The sequence below is a fragment of the Channa argus genome, chromosome 15, assembly GCF_033026475.1.
Source record: "Channa argus isolate prfri chromosome 15, Channa argus male v1.0, whole genome shotgun sequence".
In the NCBI taxonomy this organism is placed as follows: Eukaryota; Metazoa; Chordata; class Actinopteri; order Anabantiformes; family Channidae; genus Channa; species Channa argus.
Genome location: NC_090211.1, coordinates 19,401,556 through 19,423,345, shown reverse-complemented (window position 1 = coordinate 19,423,345; position 21,790 = coordinate 19,401,556). Strand labels below are relative to the sequence as shown.

Genomic DNA, 21,790 nt, shown 5'->3' with positions numbered 1-21,790 from the left:
GGTTCGACTCTAGTGCGAGATATTGTAGTGATGATTGTAACACAACGCGCACATAGTGTGTGTGTGTGTCATTGTCACAGTTTGTAGCATTTTGATTTATATAATTTATTTATTAATTTTATCTATTAACCTAAAGATTTTCTCATACTGACACCAAAGTCCACCTGTAGTGTCAATTTGACACCTTTGGATTTATCATTATCTAACTCTGTGGGACGAGAACATGTTTCCCTTTCTGACATTTTCAACTTCCCGTTCTCTGTAAGTGACAATACACACCAGGTTAGTGTGCACCTCATCTTAACATGCTCCCTGGCTCCCGTTCCTTCTGCTGGACTCCATTTTTTAGATGAGCTGCTCCTGGTAGGGGCTGTGGAGGAGGTGGGTGAGGCCTTCACTGCCTCGGGTCCCTGACCCTCTCAGAAACAGCAGAACAACACGCGGGGTAAAAAGTAGTTACCATAATCCATCATTTCCGTCAAACCTCTGCTTAATTTATTTTGAACTTCATTGACCTTTTGACCTCTCGTTATGGTCAATGACGGACGGTTATTGGGCACTCCCCTCCCCCCACGCAATGATCCAGGCAGACTAAAAGATCATTTGGCAGTGACTTCTTATTAACTGTGGGTCACACAGACACAGGTCACCGCCACCTCACTTCTGTTTGAATAGCCGTGACCACACGACAAACAAACACACAAATGCAGCCTCCCTTGGAGAGAACAGCATTAAAGAGAAACAGCTAGAAGTATTCAGAAACCGTGAGTAACCATCTCATTAACAGAGGAAGAATAGGAGCAGAATAGAGGACCAGGGAGGAGAATAGCAGGTCTTAAAGGGAAAGAGATGTAAGTAATTTCTCGAGCCTGCTGATTGTCACAGGGAATATGGGAGCAGCAAGTTGTTCAATAGTGTATTGATTTTCTTAGGGAGCTTCTCTTTCTTTGAACATTTGATGTGAATGATTATCTGACAGATTGCTGCTGGACTAAGTGTCAATTTATGTTTGAGTGCCCGTCTCTCTGCTCTGTCTGTGGAACAGTCTTTGGAACTGTGCACCACATTACACACAGTTTTCTATTCATTATATCATTAAGCACTGTAGAAGATGCTGTGTAGTGCATCTGTAGTGCAGTGTTAATGGGGGCATCACGAGGTAACAACATTCACATTAAGTCACGAATAGAAAACTAGTATTTAAGCACTGACAGTTATAGTTGGAGACGCTGTTTCTCCAAATGTGTCAAGGATTTTTTTCTTTTTTATTAACTAACAATTTACTATGCATCTTTTTCATAAGCTTTTCATAAACAATGACAGTTCAAGGTGCTTCCCATCACCATTAAAGCAAATTGGTCAATAATATAAAATCAAATTAAAAACAATGTCAAGAGTTAAATTTGACAACATGCTTCATGACCATGACCCTCTGGTTTTTGCTCATATTTAAGGAGAAAGAACATCTTAAATGTTTTAAATGACAGGAAATGCAATTTTTATGTGTTCAGGATCCCCCCAAAAAAGTGGATTTACAAAATGCATTTTTGCAAGTTGCAGTTGTATCTTCTCAAAGGATATAAACCAAAGAATTTTTTTTCTTCAATTCAATTCAACTTTATTTATATAAAGAGCCAATTTACAAAAAGTTGTCTGAAGGCACTTTACAGAATAAAGTCCAGACTACACAAGTATGTTGAAGCAACCCAACAAATCCCCGTTGAACAAGCCCTGGGCAACAGTGGTTAAGTAACAATATAGTTACTAAACATACGTAACTCTGGCCTCCAGTACTGCTGTAAGGAACCTTGAAGTTATCTTTGACCACCTGAGTGTAACATTATCCCTGTGAGTTTTCTCCCGTAACTTTCTTTCTCCTTCTCTGTCTCCGTCTCACTGTCCCTTTCTCCAGTGTGCTAACAACCTGCCCGATGTTTTGTTCTTTTCTTTTCTCTCTTCACTTTCCACTCACCCTAACCGGTCAAAGCAGATGGCCGACCACCCTGAGCCTGGTTCTGCTGGAGTTTCTTCTTCCGTTTCTTCCGTTAAAGGGAGTTTTCCCTCTCCACTGTTGCCCAGGGCTTGTTCCAGGGGGAATTTGTTGGGTTTCTTCTACATACTTGATGAAAAATGTATGTAAAGTGCCTTGAGATGACTTTGTTGTGAATTGGTGCTATATAAAAAATTTGAATTGAATCTTGTGCACACATCACATTAGTGGTTTCATATTTTTCCACAGTAGAAACCTGTTCGTTTTTAGGAAAACGTAACTTGTTCTAAAAAACGTACATTTCCAGCTATTGTGACCAGCACGATGTCATAACCAGCTATTTAAATCCGAGCGTGTGTCAGGTCTCTCTGAAAGGTGCGATCACTAACTGGCATTTATCTCACTACAGCCGCCTGTGGGAGAACTTCAGTAACTTCAAAGTGAAAGTTCTCTTTCATCTGGTGTTTTTCTTATTCCGTCCAGTCCTCTGTGTGTGTGTGTTTGTGTGTGTGTGTGTGAATGGAATGCAATGAGCAGAAAGCGTTTCATCATGATCAGGTTTGGATTTCTGGCAGGGCTCCACGCTCTGTTTGGATTTTCAATGTCTCTCTCTGTTGTTGTGCCTCTTTCCTCCAGCATGACGAGGCAGAAGCCGGGTCGATCCACACGCTCCATCTATCTGAGCCTGGCGTGTTTATCCCTCACTTTGCATCTACTTCTGGCATTTTTTTGTCTCTCTGTCCTCCAAACAGCCTGTGTACTTCCCACCTCCTCCTTCTCTTCCACCTCGTCATCGATTCCAAGAACTGACACCCAGCACCATCTGTCTGTCTTCCACTCCTCCTCTTCTTCAGCTGCCTCCTCCTCCCCACGTAACGAGGCGGGACCCCACAACGACGTGCATCACAAAGTGAATGCCAACATGTTTCCCCATAAAGGCAGAAATTCATTCAACGAGGCCTTTGAGAGGGAAAAGAAGTTGATTGGAGCTAGAAAAATGCCTCAAAAGGTCAAGGGTCATTCTAAGGTGGAGGCACTGTTCCAACACCCACTGTACAACCTGCCACGACCAGAGCTGCAAGAAGAGGATTGGCTACTGAAGGTGAAGACAAACAAAGATGCGAGCAATGCGGGAAGTGAGGAAGAGGAGTGGGAAGACGGCATCAGTAATGACAGTAAGTGGTGAGTGAAACAGATGGAGAAGTTACACAATGTACAGTAAAGGAGCAGGTGCCCTGAAGAAAAAGCATGAGCATAGTTCTGCATCTCTAAAATATACATGTTAACAAAATATATATATATAAGAGACAGACCTACAACTGAATTTAAAATATTGAGTATTTGCATCATCTGATGATAATTAACTCTTAGGCAGGTGCTGAGTCTCTATGTATTGGAGTAACGTATCCTAATCTAAGGTCGTCAGTTAAAGATACAAAATGCAACTTCTGGGATTCAAGTTACATTAGACTCAGAGCAGCTCGTTCTGGTCCCTGCTCACTACGGTTGGCTTCGCTCCAGCCTTAATCTTGTGAATTTGGAAAAAACAACAATGCTACAAGGAGTGCCAAACAGAAATAAATGGCACTTTCTAATTTGTCAGAAGCGTTGGCCTCTCTCAAAAACCTTTAGAAGGGAAGATAACTTCACATGCTGCCAGTGCTGTTTAATGAGTCTGGGTCACAGAGGCCTTTACAGCACTTCTCCACATTAAGATAAGTTCTGCTAGTTTCTTCTTCTGGACCTTTAATGCCACTGCCAATTTTCCACCTCTTCCTCTTCCCCTTAAGGCAGAGCGCCAGTCAGGAGAAAGGCTACGACAAAGTCGCTTGGACGAGCGACGTGGAGACCCATCCTCCTTGGCTGCGGTTCCACCTGGGCATCACGCGATGGGAGCTGTTCAACAGGAAGGATCCCAACCTGGCCCAGCTGACGCACTATTTGACAACTCAACGCATCATCAGTGTGGGTGAGCGTGACATCATAAGCCAAAATGGTGGCAAGGATATCAGTTTGGTCCAGTGTCCACAGAACCCAGACACCAAATATTAATAATAAACATAGACATGAACAAAGCGATTTCACAGTGCAACCTACTCATTAAAAGGAAAAATTACAACACATATTAGACCTGGATCTGGATTCTCTGTCACATTCTTGCTTTAATGGCACCGCAGGGGGCTGCAGAAAGTGACTCGAGTTGCCCCAGCAGTGCTAGGGTTTTATTTAAATACGATCATTAGTGTTGCTCTTGGTTAAACACAGAGTTACAACCAAGCCGCATTCTCATTTTCAGGGTGATCCCTCCATATAAACAAGCTCTGGAAAAGAGCCAGAGGCAGCACAGAGTATCCTCTGGAGTCTTTCCTCAGTAAACTGTACCAAAGTTCATATTTAGAACAGTGAAGATTTACATTTTTAAGAAACGCATTCACGGATTCACACCAGAGCTTAATGAATTTAAAAGGCTGCATTGTAGTTTGGAATGTTGGTGGAGGAGACTGCAGGACATCGTGTGGAACCACGATTTTTTTTCCTCAGTTCGCAGTAGAAAACAGGGAACATTTTCTAGTTTGAGGTCAATGACTAACTGCAGACACATTCAGACACAACAGAGTTATTATTCTGAACAACAAGCAACACAGTTGCAGCTCACATCGACTTCTCGTAGCAGCAGGATCTTAATCCTCTCACAAACTTGTATCATGTCTACACCCACACACTCAGACACAATGACACGAGTTGACAAGTACACACACTCATGCAAACACATTTTCACGTGGCGTCCTTTTCATCAACACATGCTCATTTTGTGTTAGCCCGTCTTAGAACCCCCTCCTCCCCCGTCCCCATCCTCAGCACACTGCAGGATGAATAATGCATTTGTAGATTTGTGTTGTATAATGCATATTAGGTACTAATGTTGCTGATTTGTTAACAAGGTGCCTTGTCCTTTGTCACATTTATCTAATTCAGGTAAATCTTTGGTGATTTTTATAAATATGTAAGGTGCTGAGTCTTGGGATTTCAGAGGTTTTGATTTATTTTTATTTTTAACAAGCACGAACATGCAGCACCCACAGACGTGTCTTTTTCTGAAAGTCTTTGATTGAGTTCGTTCGCTTGAGCGAGATCAAACTCAGCTTTGATTCTGCTCATTGGCTGTTGTCTGAAGCATGTATAAGGTGGACTGAGTTGGTTGGATAAAAAGACGCAACAAATTCAGCTGTGTCCAAAAAGTGTCCATGTTCTCAAATCTCAGAGGCAGAAAAACTGCTTCAAGTAACCAGTAAATTAGCTAAAGAAATTGATTTAAGATTACGGAAGCTGTTCATAACTTTTTCATAAATAATGTGTAATACAGTAGATGCAGTAGTGATATTTAAGCTTCAGGTTTGGTGATACTGAAATAATTTGTGAAGAAATGCACACGTATACACCTCGTTGGCCACATTTAGAATGTGGGGGCCACCTCCTCTCATTTAAAACTCCAGTACATCTCCACGACCCACGTTGACCTCAACAATTAAACAGAGAGTACAATTATCACATTATCATCTGACAGTTTCAACCAAAAAACTGAGAAATGATAACATTGTAAAAGTAGAATTCAGGGCAGAGCTGCCATATTGGATTGTACATAATTCTAATTGTACAAACCTAATAGAGCGGCCAGTGAGTGTATATGTGTGCACTTCTTTGCCATCAATTTAGGGCTGTTGTTGGATTTGCCCTTTTCACTGCATGGATCTAGTATGTTTTTTTATTATGAGGGAATAAACATTTTGTGTAATGAGTGCGTCCATCTCTGCTCTCTGCATTCACTTTCTGTGTGTCTTTCAGTTCAGAAGACAGGAGGTACCCAACTCAAACTGCTCGTATCTTTCCCCAACTATGGACAAGCTCTTCTCAAACCCATGAGGTAAGAGCGCACTGCTTTCTGACCGACTGACCAACTTTGGCTGTGCTTGGGTTTTCATACGGCAACGCGTTCACCATGACTGAGTTTTCTGTGGGATTTTGTCTTTCACAGACAGTCCAGAGATGCAGAGACAGATGCAAACCTGTTTTACTTCTCAGACTTTGAAAGACACAATGCGGAGATTGCCGCCTTTCACCTTGACAGGTACAGATGGTTACGCAGGCGTCCCACTGGGCAGACAGACCACTCTGTGACCAACAGGTCACTGCTCTGATCCTGGAATCAGTCATTCGTGAAGCTACTGCACTGCTGGTCTCATAGCAGCAAAGTGTAAAACGATGACTATAGTAGTTCTGTGCTTTTTGTAAAGATTTGTCTCTATTCCTCATATGACTGTGTCTCTATCCAGATTGCTGGGCTTCAACAGAATCCCTCCAGTGGTCGGACGACTTATCAATGTCACCTCAGACATCAGAGAAATTACCAGTGATCAGAGACTATCCAGGACCTTCTTCACTTCGCCTGGTGGGTGTGTTTGCATGTGTGTCTGTGTGCACGTCTACACATTTTCACCCATGCCTGGAGGAAATAGCAATTGCCTTTACAAATGAGTACATATGAATGAAACCACAAGCTCCGGCTCTGTAGCTTAGCCGGTTGAGTGAATGGGCGAATGACTCTTCATTCCCCACAGGCGACAACGAACTGTCATTGGGCACTTTGAATAAAAGAGTCAAGCTCGGGACTAATTGTAATTGTTGTAATTGTAACTATGAGTCCATCTGTCTGTCTCTGACATCCTCCAGTGGGAAACACGTGCTTCCATGGCCAGTGTGAATACTACTGTTCAATAGAGAAGCCAGTGTGCGGCCAACCACACGTACTGGAGGTTTCCCTGGCTGCCATGCTCCCTGACCTCAGCCTGGCTCCCCGCAGGTCCTGGAGGTCACCGTGGAGACGATCGTACAGTCGGACCAAGCTGGCACAGTGAGAAACCTTTCTCATCTCTTCTTTTCACAGTCTATATCCCAGTAAAATGAAAATGAAACCAGAAAAACTATCCTGGATCATTTCGTGCTTGTGTTGTATTCACCGCTACACTTTGAACAACAAGTGTTTTGTTTTGTAATACTGTGCACAACTGACAATTTAGATGAGTTTCCATTGCGCTCCAGTGGTCACAATAAGGAACTGCAACACCGGATTTCAGCCCTAGTGTCATTATTACAAACAATAAAACATATTATCAGTACTTTGTGGTGACCTTTGTGTACTGAGGGTGATAATAAGCTTGATGTGCATATTTAACAAAAGGAAGTGGGAACATTTCTTTTTTCCATTTTTCAAGCAGAGGATTGTGACTGATGTGCCTGGAGGCCTCAGGATCACAACAAAGCAACTGTCAAAGCATAGTGTGCTAAAATGTTGTTATATGAAGGGGGCACAGCACTAGTTGTAGAGTTGTGTGATGTTTTCCGTGGCTCTGGAGGAAGCTTGAAGTGTGAAAACTACCCTGGCAGTGACTCTAGGGACTAAATGTCAGTATTCTGCTGCTCTGACTTTCAAGAGTGTCTGTGAAATCTGTGCGAGTGCAATACTAATCACCGACCTTTAAGCTGTGATTTGATGCGTCATCACGCTTTTCTGCTCAGCTCAGGGTTTTTGTCGCAATCATGTCCCAGATACTGATCCAAGACTCTTTTGTGTTGTGGTTCCTGATGTAAATGAAACTGTCTTAATGCAGGAGTTCAAGTATTTCAACCTCATACTACCTGTAAAAATATTGTTATTTTTCCCCCCCTAACTATCTGGTCCACAGAAGAAGAGGGGAAATATGCATATTTAGTGGTGCCGCAAAACACCCACTGCTGTGGAGCAACATTGCCAAAATTGTTGCTGTAAATTGAATTTATCGCTCTTTATTGATTAATGTTCATTCAAAAATACATATAGATAAATCGTGTTTTATGAAGTGTCACTGTTTGTTCTCAGATGGGAGAAGGATCCGGCCTATTGTGACACAGTGAAGCAGATGCCTCCTTACAACCATGGCACCAGGCTGGTGGATCTCATCGACATGGCTATACTGGATTTTCTCATGAGTCAGTTTTCAACTCAACACCTGAAAGTCGATCCATTTACATATCTATACGTGGTCGCTTTCTTCCTTCAAGAATGCACCTGTACAATATTCAAAATACTCAAAAACACTGAAACCAGCATTTGTGCAAACTGTTACATTAGTAAATATGAGTCTTAGCTCCTATTTCAGTGCAGTCAGGAGGTTATTCATACCAATATCAGCTTAGTATGTTTTCATTTAACTTGTGCAAAATGTTCCCTCAAAAGGCAACATGGACAGACATCACTATGAGACGTTTGAGAAATTCGGCAATGAGAGTTTTCTGCTGCATCTGGACAATGGACGGGCGTGAGTACCACAAAGTTCAGACAGTTCAGCTGTGTCTTTTATCTGCTCATGCCAATTTTTAACTGATTCGTTTACAGTAGGCAGCAGGTCACAGCAGCACACACGTGATTTCTCCCTCAGGTGTCAGTCACTGTTGTAACATTTTGTTCCAGGTTCGGGCGTCACTCTCGGGATGAGCCGTCTATTCTAGCTCCTTTGCAGCAGTGTTGCAGGTAAAACAGTGATGATAAAAGCTAATAAAACAGTAGCCTAAGGTGGAGTACAGACAACATAACGGAATATGACATAAAGACAACACTTAATTGTAGTTTTGGTTGGAACCTAAAAGATTCGTGTGTTATTATGTGTTACTCAAACCTGCTCAATTCCCTTTGCAGCATCCGCCGCTCCACGCTGCTCCGGCTGCATCTCTTGTCCCTCCCTGGCTACGCTCTGAGTGACGTCATGCGTGAGTCGCTGGCTCAGGATCCTCTGGCAGGTGTGGCCCCCCTTCTCTCTGAAGCACACCTTCATGCTTTGGATCGACGCCTTGCAACCGTCCTGCGGGTGGTGCAGGCCTGTCAGGGCAGGCACAGTGATGTCATTTACAACGACATAGAAGGACACGACTAAACAGACGGAGGACGAAGACAAACAACAAAATACTAGTATTTAGTCTCAGTGCTGCATTCTTTTGGACATGCAGCAGCAGGAGGGCATTTCAGTGACTAACTAAAAAGATTATTAAGGGTTGTAGTTTCTCCTCTACATGTAGACTCACCGAAGTTAGTGCCTTTCCATCAGAGGGGTTATAATACAACTGTAGCTGTAATAAAAACTGTAATAAAGCTTTAGATTTACAAAACGTTTGCTCATTTCAAATTTCTTATAAACAAATAGGTCTAAAATAGTGCAGTCCACAAACCATGTGGATCCCCTGCTCCATGACCATAAACACTGAACACAATAACTGATTTAGGTCAGTCATGACGACAATGACACCATTTAAATGTACAATTCCTGTCCATGCATGGACCAGTGAAAGGCTGTACTGATCACAGGCTCAGTGGCCCCAGACGTCAGGGCCATTTCTTGCTATATGAGGCCTATGCAAATGCATATCCCCCCCCCCCAAAGGCAACAGGGGGCCCCAAAGCGGCATGTTCAGCCTCGCCTGAAGGGAATTAAAATGATCTGTCTTTATCTGCAGCTTTCTCGTGTGTTTATTAAATCCCTTATATGCTTAAAAAAAAATATGGGATATACATAAAATAAGCTGCAACGATAAGCTGTGGCTAGTGTTTTTGCGGCATAATAATTGTTGGACTGGCCAAACGCTGTTCCTTACTGGAATCAATTTGTGGATCACATACCATGGGAAAAGATCTATCTTTTATTTAATCATTTCAAGATCTTACAAACTTAAATTAATAAAGCCAACCCAAACCATATTGCAAAAAAAAAAAAAATTCAAAATGAACACTTACTTAGCTCCAGTTCACTTGAAACTGCTGTTCATTTATTTTGGCATTGCCCATTCATGAAAGATGGAAAGACATTTTGCTTTATTGTACTGTTTGGCTCCTCAGACGTATATCACTAATTTGCTAATTTTACTGGCTAAATTTCATATACATAAATGTAAATTCACTGGCAAAAAACCTCAGTTTTTAGTCTTTTCTAGGGAGCTCCAACAGTACATTTCTTCAAACTACTACTCAGGAAATGCAAATGCCATAAATTCTATTACATTTCTCACTATTCTGTTGTTCTATTATTGTGTAACATTGAGTTTTCAACAATTTTGTTTATTGCTTGTCTTGCTAGCTAGCTCAGCTACGCTAAGATAACTGTGGTCAGGGACACAAGAGCCGTTTTCTGCTTTAGAAAGAACGCTAGTTATTTTTTAAAGAGACTAATAGGGGCGGCAGTGGCTCAGTCGGTAGAGTGGCCACTTATAGTCAGAGGTTCGAACCCTGCTCTTCCCGACCACATGTCGAAATGTCCCGGGGCAAGACACTGAACCCCCCCAACCCTCATCCCAAGCCCAGTAGAAATTAGCGAGGTTTGCACCAAGAAGAAGAAAAACTGTGCCCTGTGTATTTTAAAACTGTGTATTTAAAAACAATACAACTCCCTGTTTCGTTTATTGTCATATAGAGAATTGTTGTTTTCCTTGTGTTATCATTTTTTATCAGTTTAACTTGCTTGAGTGGCTCAACTTTAATTTTAATATGAGAGGTTATCATGACTGTAGCCATTGTGGCATCTTCATGGATCATTTGAAATGACCAAAAACACACAAACAGCAAAGAAGTTTCACAGAAGAAGTTTCATTCTGTCCTCATTCATTCTGTCCTCAAAATTAACAGGCCTTCATTCACCTGAGCTTTAAGCTGAGCACAGGAAAAAAGCTTCAGCGCTGGTTTCTGCTCTTACAACTGCATCCTGCCGCCTGTCAAAATAAATAAATAAATGAAAACTTTCACTTCCCGAACGTCACTGGAAACAGGAACTGAGCACGAGAGGAGCTTTCGTTCGATCACTTCCGACTGCTTTCAAATCTTGGTCGATACTTGGTCGCCCTACGGTCCTGACTAAGTGTCCACGGTCGAATTTAGTTTCAGTTTTTGTCATCTCGCGATCCTTTCTCGCAGAGGAGAATGGACCAATGGAGCCACGAGACCATTGACAGGGATGAACTCCTCCAGTTCTTCCACTGCCATAAAACAGACCTGTCCTGCATGGACAATCCGCAGACCTTCCTATGCAAGCTCAGGGACAACGCCCTGATTCCAGAAGACACATTCAAGGTAAAGGTGCTGAAGTCTCAAAGTTACCGCCCGCACTCGCCCCGCGAGCTGAGGGACTGTGATTTAAGTGCAACGCGCGTGTGTAAGAGCGGGAACGCAGAGAGATCAAAGTGTAGTGGAGCTCACTGCTTTCTAATAGTCTGTGAAAATATTTTAGTATTCGATAGTTTCTTATTACAAACTCAGCTCAAATCTTTGATTATTTACTGGCAAAGCTTCCTAATATTCTAGCTCATAATGTGTATTATTGCTTAATGCACGTTAAACAATTTTTTTTTTCTATTTTCAAAAGATCAGAAACCAGATCACAAACAAGCGTCTGCACCTTTTTAGCGGCTAGGATCAAATGAAAGTTGCCCAGTTAGGAACTTGCCGCCCCATTACATCTCATATAATCTATTTTATTTTACTGCACACATATTTATTTTAAAGCGCTGGTTTCTCCTCTTACAACTGCATCCTGCCGCCTGTTAAAATAAATAAATAAATGAAAACTTTCACTTTTCGAACGTCACTGGAAACAGGAACTGAGCACGAGAGGAGCTTTCGTTCGATCACTTCCGACTGCTTTCAAATCTTGGTCGATACTTGGTCGCCCTACGGTCCTGACTAAGTGTCCACGGTCGAATTTAGTTTCAGTTTTTGTCATCTCGCGATCCTTTCTCGCAGAGGAGAATGGACCAATGGAGCCACGAGACCATTGACAGGGATGAACTCCTCCAGTTCTTCCACTGCCATAAAACAGACCTGTCCTGCATGGACAATCCGCAGACCTTCCTATGCAAGCTCAGGGACAACGCCCTGATTCCAGAAGACACATTCAAGGTAAAGGTGCTGAAGTCTCAAAGTTACCGCCCGCACTCGCCCCCCGAGCTGAGGGACTGTGATTTAAGCGCAACGCGCGTGTGTAAGAGCGGGAACGCGGAGATCAAAGTGTAGTGGAGCTCACTGCTTGCTAATAGTCTGTGAAAATATTTTAGTATTCGATAGTTTCTTATTACAAACTCAGCTCAAATCTTTGATTATTTACTGGCAAAGCTTCCTAATATTCTAGCTCATAATGTGTATTATTGCTTAATGCACCTTAAACAAATATTTTTTTTCTATTTCCAAAAGATCAGAAACCAGATCACAAACAAGCGTCTGCACCTTTTTAGCGGCTAGGATCAAATGAAAGTTGCCCAGTTAGGAACTTGCCGCCCCATTACATCTCATATAATCTATTTTATTTTACTGCACACATATTTAATTTAAATTGTTCAAGTAAATTATTTTTTTACCTTCAAAGTCATAGTAAGCAGACTGGGGGAAAAAACACATTTGCGTTGTATAAAGGAAGAGCTCACATTTAAGGAAATATTTATATTATATTGCAAACATGCATGTTGTAATTAATTAAATGTCTGTAGAGTCATGGAAATATTTTCAAAAGTGCAAAGTGTGGCCAAAGAATAATGAATGGACTTTTGTAAAATATTGTAATTAATAATATTCATTAATTGTTTCACTTCTCTCTAACTAAATTATCATCTGCTTATTTTAGTTAATGTTGATTTTCAGTTTTGAATAAATGTATCTGCATTTCTTGTAATCAAAGAGAAGAGCTCGATGAGGTCACTCAACTTCAAGAGCCAAAATGACAAATTAAATAATCACTGATGTTTTGAACCATTCATCAAGAATTATACCAACTGATTGAACATTTGAGGTCATATCCTCCAACCCCCCTTTCTCTATAATTTTTTTGTGTGTGCAGAAGGTGATTCGCATGAAGATTAGGCAAAACCAGAAGAGAAACATTTATGAGATGTTGGACTGGTTTGAGACAGAACGACCGAATGACATCCCCAAGTTCTGGAAATGCGTCTTCAGTGACACCATCTTAAATGAATACCCATCACTGCGACTGCTGCGCAACAGTCTCATGGATGGTAAAGATTTATTTATTATGGTCATCATCAGGGTGAAGGGTAATGAAGTTTTCTTTGATTACCTTTGCTTTGGTTTAATGACTTTTAGACATGGTCCCTGACAGAGACTTGCATATATGTTGTCTTTGGTTCAGCTTTCTGAAACTACATTTGCTGTTTAGTCTGTGCAGAAGCTTAGTGTCAACTTCTACTTTAGTCATTAAATTAAGATTAATTTTCACCAATTCTTTTTGGTAATTGGTGCAATGTTTCATACTTTTCAACCTTCTTAGCAGGTACAGTAGGTTGTGCCGTGCCTCTCGTCGAACTTGCTACAGCAGTCAAGATAAATTGACATTAGAAAAGTAAAATGACATTTTGAACACAACAGTGTTCATACAGTAAATGTCAATTGAGTGACAGAGCTGAGGCTTCACACCAGACAAAAAAAAAGGTTGACAATCACTGCATTACACAATAAGACCTCTTATAATCTGCACCATAATTCTTTCAATTCCAGGGTCTTACCGTGAGGACCTGCAACTCTCTGGAAGTGTGGAAGATGAAGAGCTGCACAATAACAAAAGGAAGTGTCTCTCAAAAGATACGGAGGGCGAGAACTCAATGAAAAAGAGTAAACAGAGTAGCAGTGTGTGTGATGTTAATGTGAGGGAGGAGCAGCCTGGCCCATCGTCTCAGGTAACCACAGGTCAGTGGAAGAACCCCAAAAAAGTATGTTTCTGTAAGTCATGTTCTCTTCTCAGTATGCTTCACCCGAACATTCGCTGCTACAAACAGCACTGTCACTCTGCAGATGCTGTTTCTCTGTTTGTAGTTTTTTTTTAATTGTTTTTTTTTTTATTGAGTCTAGATGTCAGGATCAATATTCATGAATACTTATGTTGTGGCCTTGTTGCAGAATCAGAAAGTTAAAACCATTTGACCATTTGAATCTCATTGACACAAATATTCATTGAACCAAGAAATGTAATTATATGGTTGTAATGTCACAGCTTCTCCCTTGAAAAATGGAGAGAAGAATATTTGGACCTTGCCTCTATATAAGTTTCAACTGCCTGTGACCTGTGGAGAATTGGAGGGGACCCTGAACAAAAGCAGACTGGCTAAAGGTTAGAGGAAATTAAATCTCATTGAATGAAATGACTGACAAAGGAAAAATATGGATTGATTAAGGAAAAACTGGGCTCCAAAAGTATTTAAATAGTCGATAAGGTTGTGTTTGATGTGCACTGGAGAGACCGGGGTTTAAGATTATAAGATAGATATCAAATGAAAGTTCAGAATTTGGTATTCACACCTAGATAAAGTAGAACAAGACACATCTCTCAAAGTGAATAAAAGTATTGGAACTTTCAGGGTTTTTTGTGTTATTTTGCAGAACTTTAGGTTTGTCCTCTGTGCTTCTTCTCATGAAGTGTTTTTAATAATAAGCTAATTGTGATCCCTTCACTACTGGTCTGTGGAGGCTGTTGGTGAAGTCACTGCTGTTTTCAGGTTTTTCTTTACAGCCCTCACTAAGCTTCTGTCATTGGCTCTCAATTTTGTGTGTTGCTCAGTACACCAGTGGTTTCTTTCTTTTTCAGGACATTCAAAGTTGCTGTATTGGTGTTTCAACAATGATTTCTGCTCTTTTATCAGATTCAAAATGACTTATTTTTCTCCGTTAGACAGCTTTCTGGCTTAATTTTGACGAGTACTCTGTTCATATTTATTGTTTGAGCAACATTTTTTTAAGGGGACTGTCCATACAGAGATGAACACGTATAACTGGAAAAATGCTTCAACACACGAGTGTTAATTGGGTTAAGATGAACACGTTCCTGATTTCATGTCTGTTTCAGGGGAGGCGTGTATTTTGTTCCAGAAACAGTGGTTTACTCCAGGTGAATTTGAGAACCGTGCAGGGAAGAAGAGCTGCAAGAACTGGAAGTGGAGCATTCGATGTAATGGCACCACACTGGGAAAACTTATACAGGTCTGCTGAAAAGTACATTTGATATACACACAGACTGTAGCATGGCTCACTCCACTCACTCATTGTCCTTTGTTTTTCCACTGCAGGAAGGGCACCTGGAAGCAGCACCATACAAAGGAGGGGCTAAAAAGGTAAGAAGAAAAAAAGGTGAAAATGCATAAATATATTGTGACTCAGTAGTGAATCGTCTTGGGTTTATTTACTCTGACCTGAGCCATATCCTGCTTCTTCTTCCTGCTAGACAAAGAAATCACTGTTTCCATCTGATGTTCCAAATACAGGTTTGTGATGAGTTCAAAACACTGATTTTAGTAAACTACAGGACTATTCCTGACAGCTGATGGAGCAGCCCTGCATCCCCACAAACTGTTAAAAAAGCATCTGTTACCTTACGTATAATTCAAACATTAACGCTAACATTGGAACCACACCTGTAGACATAGGAGCTGATTTGTCTCTTAGTAGGAATTTATAAATGTAAATGGATTTTAAAACCTGTTTCTAAACATATTTCCGTGTCGTCATATTCTTACTCAGATCGTTCCATTGTTGCTATGTGTTATTAGGAACTAAGTTGTGACGTATGACAGAGATTCAGATTTACAAAATACAGGCAGCATGAGCTTCTTATTTGCAAATGTGAAACAAATGATTTGTATGTGCATGCCTGTCCTAAAGTTACCTCATTCTTCTTTTACAGTTCTTTTAGTATCTGAGGCTAACGATGACCGTAGCAACATGGTGTTTAAAGTTACATATGGAGCCATATGTGGGACCCTTCACAAAAAACGATTTGCATCAGGTACTGTTTGTGATTTAGGCTTAACGCTAATGTCTGTCTGCTATTGTGCTCACATTCACAATACTAACATAGTGATGTTCAGCAGCTCTGATTTTTACCATGTTACTAGTCATACTTAAAATGCAGGCATTTGTTGTAACACCTAATAGTTTCAGATGTGAGTTCTAGTTTCACTACAAGTCCATAGGCTTATTTATTTATTTATTTATTTTTGTCCTTTCGGCTTATCCAGTGACTTCAGGGTCGCCACAGCGGATCATTGTCCGCATGTTGATTTTGGCACAGTTTTTACGCCAGATGCCCTTCCTGACTCAACCCTCCCCAATTTCTACCGGGCTTGGACCGGCACTGCACAGCTGAGGGGAACGGGCTGTTAGGGGTTCAGTGTCTTGTCCAGAGACACTTCAACATATAGCATGGGCTGGGGATCGAACCACTGACCCTGTGGTCCGTGGACGACAAAGGATGGCAAATATTCAACAGTTAAAGTGCAGAAAAACTGCAAACGTTCAACATACAGAATATAGTTTTGTACTTTTTAAAAGTACAAAAATATAACAGAAGTAACACAGTAATTCTATATAATATTGATGCTCAGGAACAACATCAGGAACTACAGACAAGATTTGTCAGCTTCAAAACATATCTGACCATCACTACTTATGTACCTTATGTTGGTTCAAAACATAATAGATTCCAAAGAGGTCAAAAGCTTGATAGGCTAATAGCAGCTGTCTTAGTCATTCAATTACAAAATGTTTCATAGAGAACAATTTAATAAATTAGTAATAATATGACATCGTATTATGCTCTGAATGATACTGCACGCATGTCATGTAATGTAATAATTTCTCTTCATAGCTTTATGTATGTGACTGTTGCTCAGTTTGTAGAGCAGTTTTACAGGGGTTCGACTCCCGCTGCTTGGTTGTAAATCAATTTAGATTAAAGCATCTACCAAATGATTAATTGTATTTGTAATGTGGTCTGTCTTATCATTGTTTCACAGATGATACATTTGTCACCCTAATGCTGTTTTAGTAACATCCCTCCTCACTGTCAACTAATGCTATGTTAAATCAGTCAGTAAGTAAGTCATCACTGAGCTATGTGACAAATAGCTGGCAAACAACTGAAACTAGCGACCTGAAACATACAGTATAATTTCATCGGGTGATGTTATTACAGATGAAGCCAAATGTGCAAATGTCTCCCCTGTTTTCTTTCTGTTCCCACTAGGGACTTGTGGGAAGAGCATTCGTACTGAAAGGAACTGGCTGAGCCCTGAGGAGTTTTTGAAAAAGGTGTCATGTCAGACTAACGTTTACTGGACGAAAGACATTGAGTGCGAGGGAAAACCGCTTAACGACCTCATAAAGGTAACTATGATCAAAGCGATTGTCATAATATTATGACAGTCCATAGGGAACATGTTAAACTGTTAAATTTGTATCTTTGTGTATTTGTGTGATGCAATCTGAGAAACAATGAGGTAATAATGGCAGCTCAGAGGTACAATCCTTAATCTTCCAGTCACTGATGATCTGCAGTCACCCATGGCCCATAGTAAGACCGATTTTAGTTTTTTTGATATTGTCACAAATTTAACATAAAAAGAAGAAAACAAATTTTTGGAATATTCTAAACAATTTACAAAAAGACAGCGTGTCTGTGAACCAACCCCATATTCAACCCCAATGACTGTATAATTATTTGCACTAGCAGTAATACTTTTAATGCACAGATTTGACAAAGACTTGTACGGGGCGACTTTGGTGCAGGAAGGCATAGCAGTCGTCCACAGATCCCGCAGTTGTTTGTTCGATACCTGGCTCGTCTGGTCACATGTCAAGTGTCCTTGAGCAAGACACTGAACCCCACGTTTGTTGCTCCCAGTGAACGTTGGCCCCATCAGTTTGTGAGTGTGATTGAGTGCGAATAGGTGAATAAGAAGCAGTGTAAAGCGCTCGGAGTCCCAATCGATGGAACACCGGTATATAAGTGCAGACCATCTACCATTTGTATCTGTCCTGTGAACACACATAGTTCAATTTTACTTTATTTATATAACGTTAATTCACAACATGGTCATCTCAAGCCACTTCACATAATAAAGTAAAGCCTATACATATATGTAGAGGAAACCCAACAAATCCCCCTGGAGCAAGCCCTAGTCAACAGTCAGAATTCTTGCTGCAAAATTTTGGATTGATTGCAGGCTTTTTAGGGAGTTACTGGGGCATCCTGAAAGTAGGGAATTACAGAAGTCCAACCTAGAAGTAACAAATGCATGGACTGGTTTTTCAGCATTACTTTAAGACAGGATGCTCCTAATTCTGGCAGTGTTCTACAGGTGGAAGAAGGCTGTTCTGGGGATATATTTTATGTGAGAGGAAAAGGAAATGTTCTGGTCAAAAATGGCTTCAAGGTTCCTCACAGTAGTACTTGAGGCCAAAGTAATATCATCTAAAGTAGCTAAAATGTAAGACAGCATATTTCTCATATTTTTAGGCCCAAAATCAAACATTTCAGAAATTATAGGACACCTGGATCCTTATGTCTTTTAGGCATGCTTGAAGTTTGACAAACAGATTATTATATCTTGTGGTTTCATAGATATACTGTATATAGCTGGGTGTCATCTGCAAAGCAATGGAAGTTCATGGAATGTTGTGTAATGATGTTGCCCAGAGGTGATGAATAAAAAATATTGGTCCTGACACAGAGCCTGATGGAACTCCATGACTAACTTTTGTGCACTTTTTGTGCATTTGTTATTAACATGAACAAATTGGAATCTGTCTGATACATAAGATTTAACCCTTAGGAGCCGACACCCGCACCAGTGCGGGTTAGGGTTAGGATTAACCCTAACTTAACCCTAACCCTAACCCTCAGACCCCTAACCAGCGTAGTGCAGTTCCTGTAATCACAATTACTTTCACCAGTGCTGTTTCTATACTGTAACCTACTAAATCTTGACTGGAAATCTTCAGACAAGTTGTTCCTGCATAGATGGTCAAATTATGGTTTTGCAAGAGTATTTTCAAAGACATAAGCAGAGAAGAAAACAATACGAAGACAAATGAGGACAACTAAGACATTAATGTTGAAATTGTTCCCTCAGCTCAAAAAGTGACCGTGTATCTGTGGTCAGAAATGTAATGTGGGACCAACAGGATTTGTCAAACAAATAGAAAAACACTATAATTTGTGTATTTCAGAAAGGAATCTTGACGATTCATCCACTGATATGTTCATGCAGTCTGTGCAAACCAGATGAGGAAGAACTGGTAAGTTGTTTTTTTTTTAAATGCTGCTGTTAAATTGTACGACACGTGCATCTGTCTTATTGATCTACTACACAAATCTGAACAACTTTTTTCACTCCATGGCCCAGCACTAGGGCAGAAAGACGTCACATATTCTGTGGTAAACGTGTCGCGTATTTGTCTCGGTAGGAGAATCAGGAGAACGATGATGAGTGTTGTGTCTGTAAACGTGATACAGATGATGAAGATGGAGAGCTGGTGGTGTGTGATTTCTGCCCCCGCTCCTTCCACAAGAGGTGTCACCTGCCTCATGTAGACGAAGACATTCTGAAGTGAGCATTCATTGATAAAAATTAATTCATTGTCTGTCTCTTCACTAACATGTATCAAATGAAGAAGAAATTAGAAAACAAGCATTTTTCAAGTACAGTTAACTTGGTTAAAGAATATAAGGAACTCGGTTCTGCTCACATTGATAATGTGTGTGTGTGTGTGAGCAGGGATCATGGGAAATGGATGTGTACGTTCTGTGTATTCAGATGTTACACTTACATAGGCGAGAAGGAAATGAACGAAGCTCTGTCCCGCCAAATATCAGGACGCATGCTGGTGAGCACTTTGTCTGTCTCTCCTTCTGAGGGTGTGTCCTCCTTCATGTCTGTCGCTAATCCTTTCTGTTCTTACATCCACAGCAATGTCAGTATCTCCTCCTGCATCTGCGCTGTGCTGACGAGGAACAAACATTTGCTTCAGACCCAAACCTCACTGTGAGTCTCTTACTCCTCCATCCCATGCACCTGTTATTTAATTTTAATCAAATAAGGTTCAGTTTAAAGATCAGGTTACGGAAGAAATCACATTATCAGCAGATCTTTGGACAGGAATTTATTGTAAAAAATTATACAGTATGTTCCAATAAGCATTTCCTTCATATCTGCTCACCCACAGTTGTCAGATTACGCCACTGTTATCCAGACTCCGATGTGGCTGAGCCAAGTAGCAAACAAACTGCAGACCAGAGAATATGAAACAGTTGGAGAGTTTGTGTCCGACGTTAAGCTGATTTTCGCCAATTGTGCCAAATACAACCGAGTGAGTAACATTTACATTTTTCTTTTAATGAGTTTATGTTGTTGGTTGTGGTGTAATATGAAATTTTAAAAAAAATCACCAACATTAAGATAAATGTTTTCAGCCAATCTGGTGACAGGGACTGTTCTGTTCTGTTTTTGCAGGATAACGCTGTATTCCGTGCCAAGGGAAATCACCTGAATGAGTTGTTTGATAGAGAATTTAGGAGCGTGTTCAACATCTTATGTTGACTTTTAACCTGGACACAGGACCTTTTAGTAAATGGTTATGAATGAGATGCTAATTAAGAGACCGCAGGGATATTTCACTTTTTAATATGTGTAATATATGCAGCTGATGTCTCATACAACTGTGCATCAACTCACCATGACAAAGTCCTTGTATGTGAAAATCTACTTAGCAATAGATTTATTCTGCATTCTGAAATATTCCAATTTAACTTGGTGTTAACATATAGAACTTTTAAATTACAGTATACTCAGTATTCATGTCACTTTGGGAGGATCTTCATTGTGCCATTGTTTGTTTAGTGTATTTTTTAAAATGGCGATAGTGTTCATTACAAAGTACTGGTTAAAGAGAACATGCTGTTTTTGGTATTTAACGAAAAAAAAAAAAGAAATAATCTGTTTCCCTATTTTTATTTTTAGTTGTACCTTGACTGTCACTATAATGCGTGTCCATCTTAAATAGTGTTCCAAAACTAAGCTAAACATACTGTATGTAGAAAAACTTTCCCAAAGTTTCTGTCCGGCTCACAGAGACCTCCATATTGGGTCCACAAGGCAAAAAAAGTACACAGTCACACCCACCTGCTCACATTTTACATCCATCATTCACTGATCTGATCGGCCCATTGACTTCTACAACTGGCCAATCAGAACTGAGGGGACTCGAGGTGCAGGTGACCTTGAAGAGACAGGAGCTAAAACAAACTTTCATACGGAGCTGAGGTGCTGCATAAAGGCCCATTGTAAGAAAAATAAAACATTTTGGAAATTGGCCAAAACTATTTCAAATGAGCCCTAGAACAAAAAACATAAATCTAAAATTATGCCAAACATGGCCTCTTTAGCATTTATTTGTGATGACAACTATTTTGTGTTTCAACCCTCTGTGAAGGATGGGCAATAATATTTTTTATTGTAATCTTTTTTATTGACATGTTTTTATGCTTTTTGGATGTTTTTCAGAAAAATAAATAAAAAACATATATTTGTGGACGTGTCCATTGTGATGTCAATGACATATCCTTTATTTTCATATTCTGATAAAACTGTCGTTTTAAAAGTTACATCTACGGATGAAACACAAAATATTGAGACCTGCTATTACAGTTATGTGACTGATGAGCTTTTTTATTTTTCACAATTCCCAACTAAATCGGATTTCGTTTTTCTTCACCGGTTTTTACATTTCAGTAAATTTTTTTAAACAGTTCCCAAGAATTAAGTTTTTTTGAAATGTTTCAAATAAACAGTAATATGCTGCATTATGGCAGCATTTTGAAATAGCCAAACAGGAAAAATAGGTTTGGTGCATATTTGGTTTGGTCTACGTGTGGACTCAAAGCTTCACAGGAC

General features: G+C 40.3%; 2 protein-coding genes across 4 annotated transcripts; both read left to right on the top strand.

The window, feature by feature from the left end:
- Positions 1 to 730: 730 nt before the first annotated feature.
- LOC137100481 (extracellular serine/threonine protein kinase FAM20C-like) lies at positions 731 to 9,441 on the top strand. The gene is made up of 10 exons (XM_067478327.1): positions 731 to 3,172; positions 3,781 to 3,959; positions 5,834 to 5,912; positions 6,024 to 6,116; positions 6,322 to 6,437; positions 6,719 to 6,899; positions 7,905 to 8,014; positions 8,262 to 8,343; positions 8,496 to 8,555; positions 8,721 to 9,441. Exons 1-10 carry the CDS (start codon positions 2,520 to 2,522, stop codon positions 8,953 to 8,955), a joined length of 1,788 nt encoding a protein of 595 aa, XP_067334428.1. The 5' UTR covers positions 731 to 2,519; the 3' UTR covers positions 8,956 to 9,441.
- Positions 9,442 to 11,611: 2,170 nt separating this feature from the next.
- On the top strand, positions 11,612 to 21,427 carry LOC137100475 (nuclear body protein SP140-like protein). 3 transcript variants are annotated; one of them, XM_067478316.1, is made up of 15 exons: positions 11,625 to 11,960; positions 12,892 to 13,066; positions 13,566 to 13,754; positions 14,059 to 14,175; positions 14,908 to 15,041; positions 15,128 to 15,172; positions 15,283 to 15,322; positions 15,742 to 15,843; positions 17,083 to 17,222; positions 19,068 to 19,136; positions 19,305 to 19,447; positions 19,616 to 19,724; positions 19,808 to 19,882; positions 20,064 to 20,207; positions 20,351 to 21,427. In XM_067478316.1, the coding sequence occupies exons 1-15, from the start codon at positions 11,811 to 11,813 to the stop codon at positions 20,435 to 20,437; spliced, it is 1,719 nt and encodes a 572-aa protein (XP_067334417.1). In that variant the 5' UTR covers positions 11,625 to 11,810; the 3' UTR covers positions 20,438 to 21,427. The 3 variants fall into 3 exon arrangements, 2 of the variants coding, with proteins under 2 accessions (XP_067334419.1, XP_067334417.1); XR_010910916.1 differs by lacking the exon at positions 19,616 to 19,724 and having other exon boundaries at positions 11,612 to 11,960; XM_067478318.1 differs by lacking the exon at positions 14,059 to 14,175 and having other exon boundaries at positions 11,620 to 11,960.
- The last annotated feature ends 363 nt before the right edge of the window (positions 21,428 to 21,790 follow it).

What these genes read in the sequence shown, in the direction of transcription:
- LOC137100475 (XM_067478316.1), top strand. Translation starts at nt 11,811, where the DNA reads ATGGACCAATGGAGCCACGAGACCATTGACAGGGATGAACTCCTCCAG. An exon ending in TTCCAGAAGACACATTCAAG is followed by an intron (nt 11,961 to 12,891) that starts GTAAAGGTGCTG and finishes TTGTGTGTGCAG; the next exon opens with AAGGTGATTCGCATGAAGAT. An exon ending in CAAAAAACGATTTGCATCAG is followed by an intron (nt 15,844 to 17,082) that starts GTACTGTTTGTG and finishes TGTTCCCACTAG; the next exon opens with GGACTTGTGGGAAGAGCATT.
- LOC137100481 (XM_067478327.1), top strand. Translation starts at nt 2,520, where the DNA reads ATGAGCAGAAAGCGTTTCATCATGATCAGGTTTGGATTTCTGGCAGGG. An exon ending in GACCTTCTTCACTTCGCCTG is followed by an intron (nt 6,438 to 6,718) that starts GTGGGTGTGTTT and finishes GACATCCTCCAG; the next exon opens with TGGGAAACACGTGCTTCCAT. An exon ending in AGTCGGACCAAGCTGGCACA is followed by an intron (nt 6,900 to 7,904) that starts GTGAGAAACCTT and finishes GTTTGTTCTCAG; the next exon opens with ATGGGAGAAGGATCCGGCCT.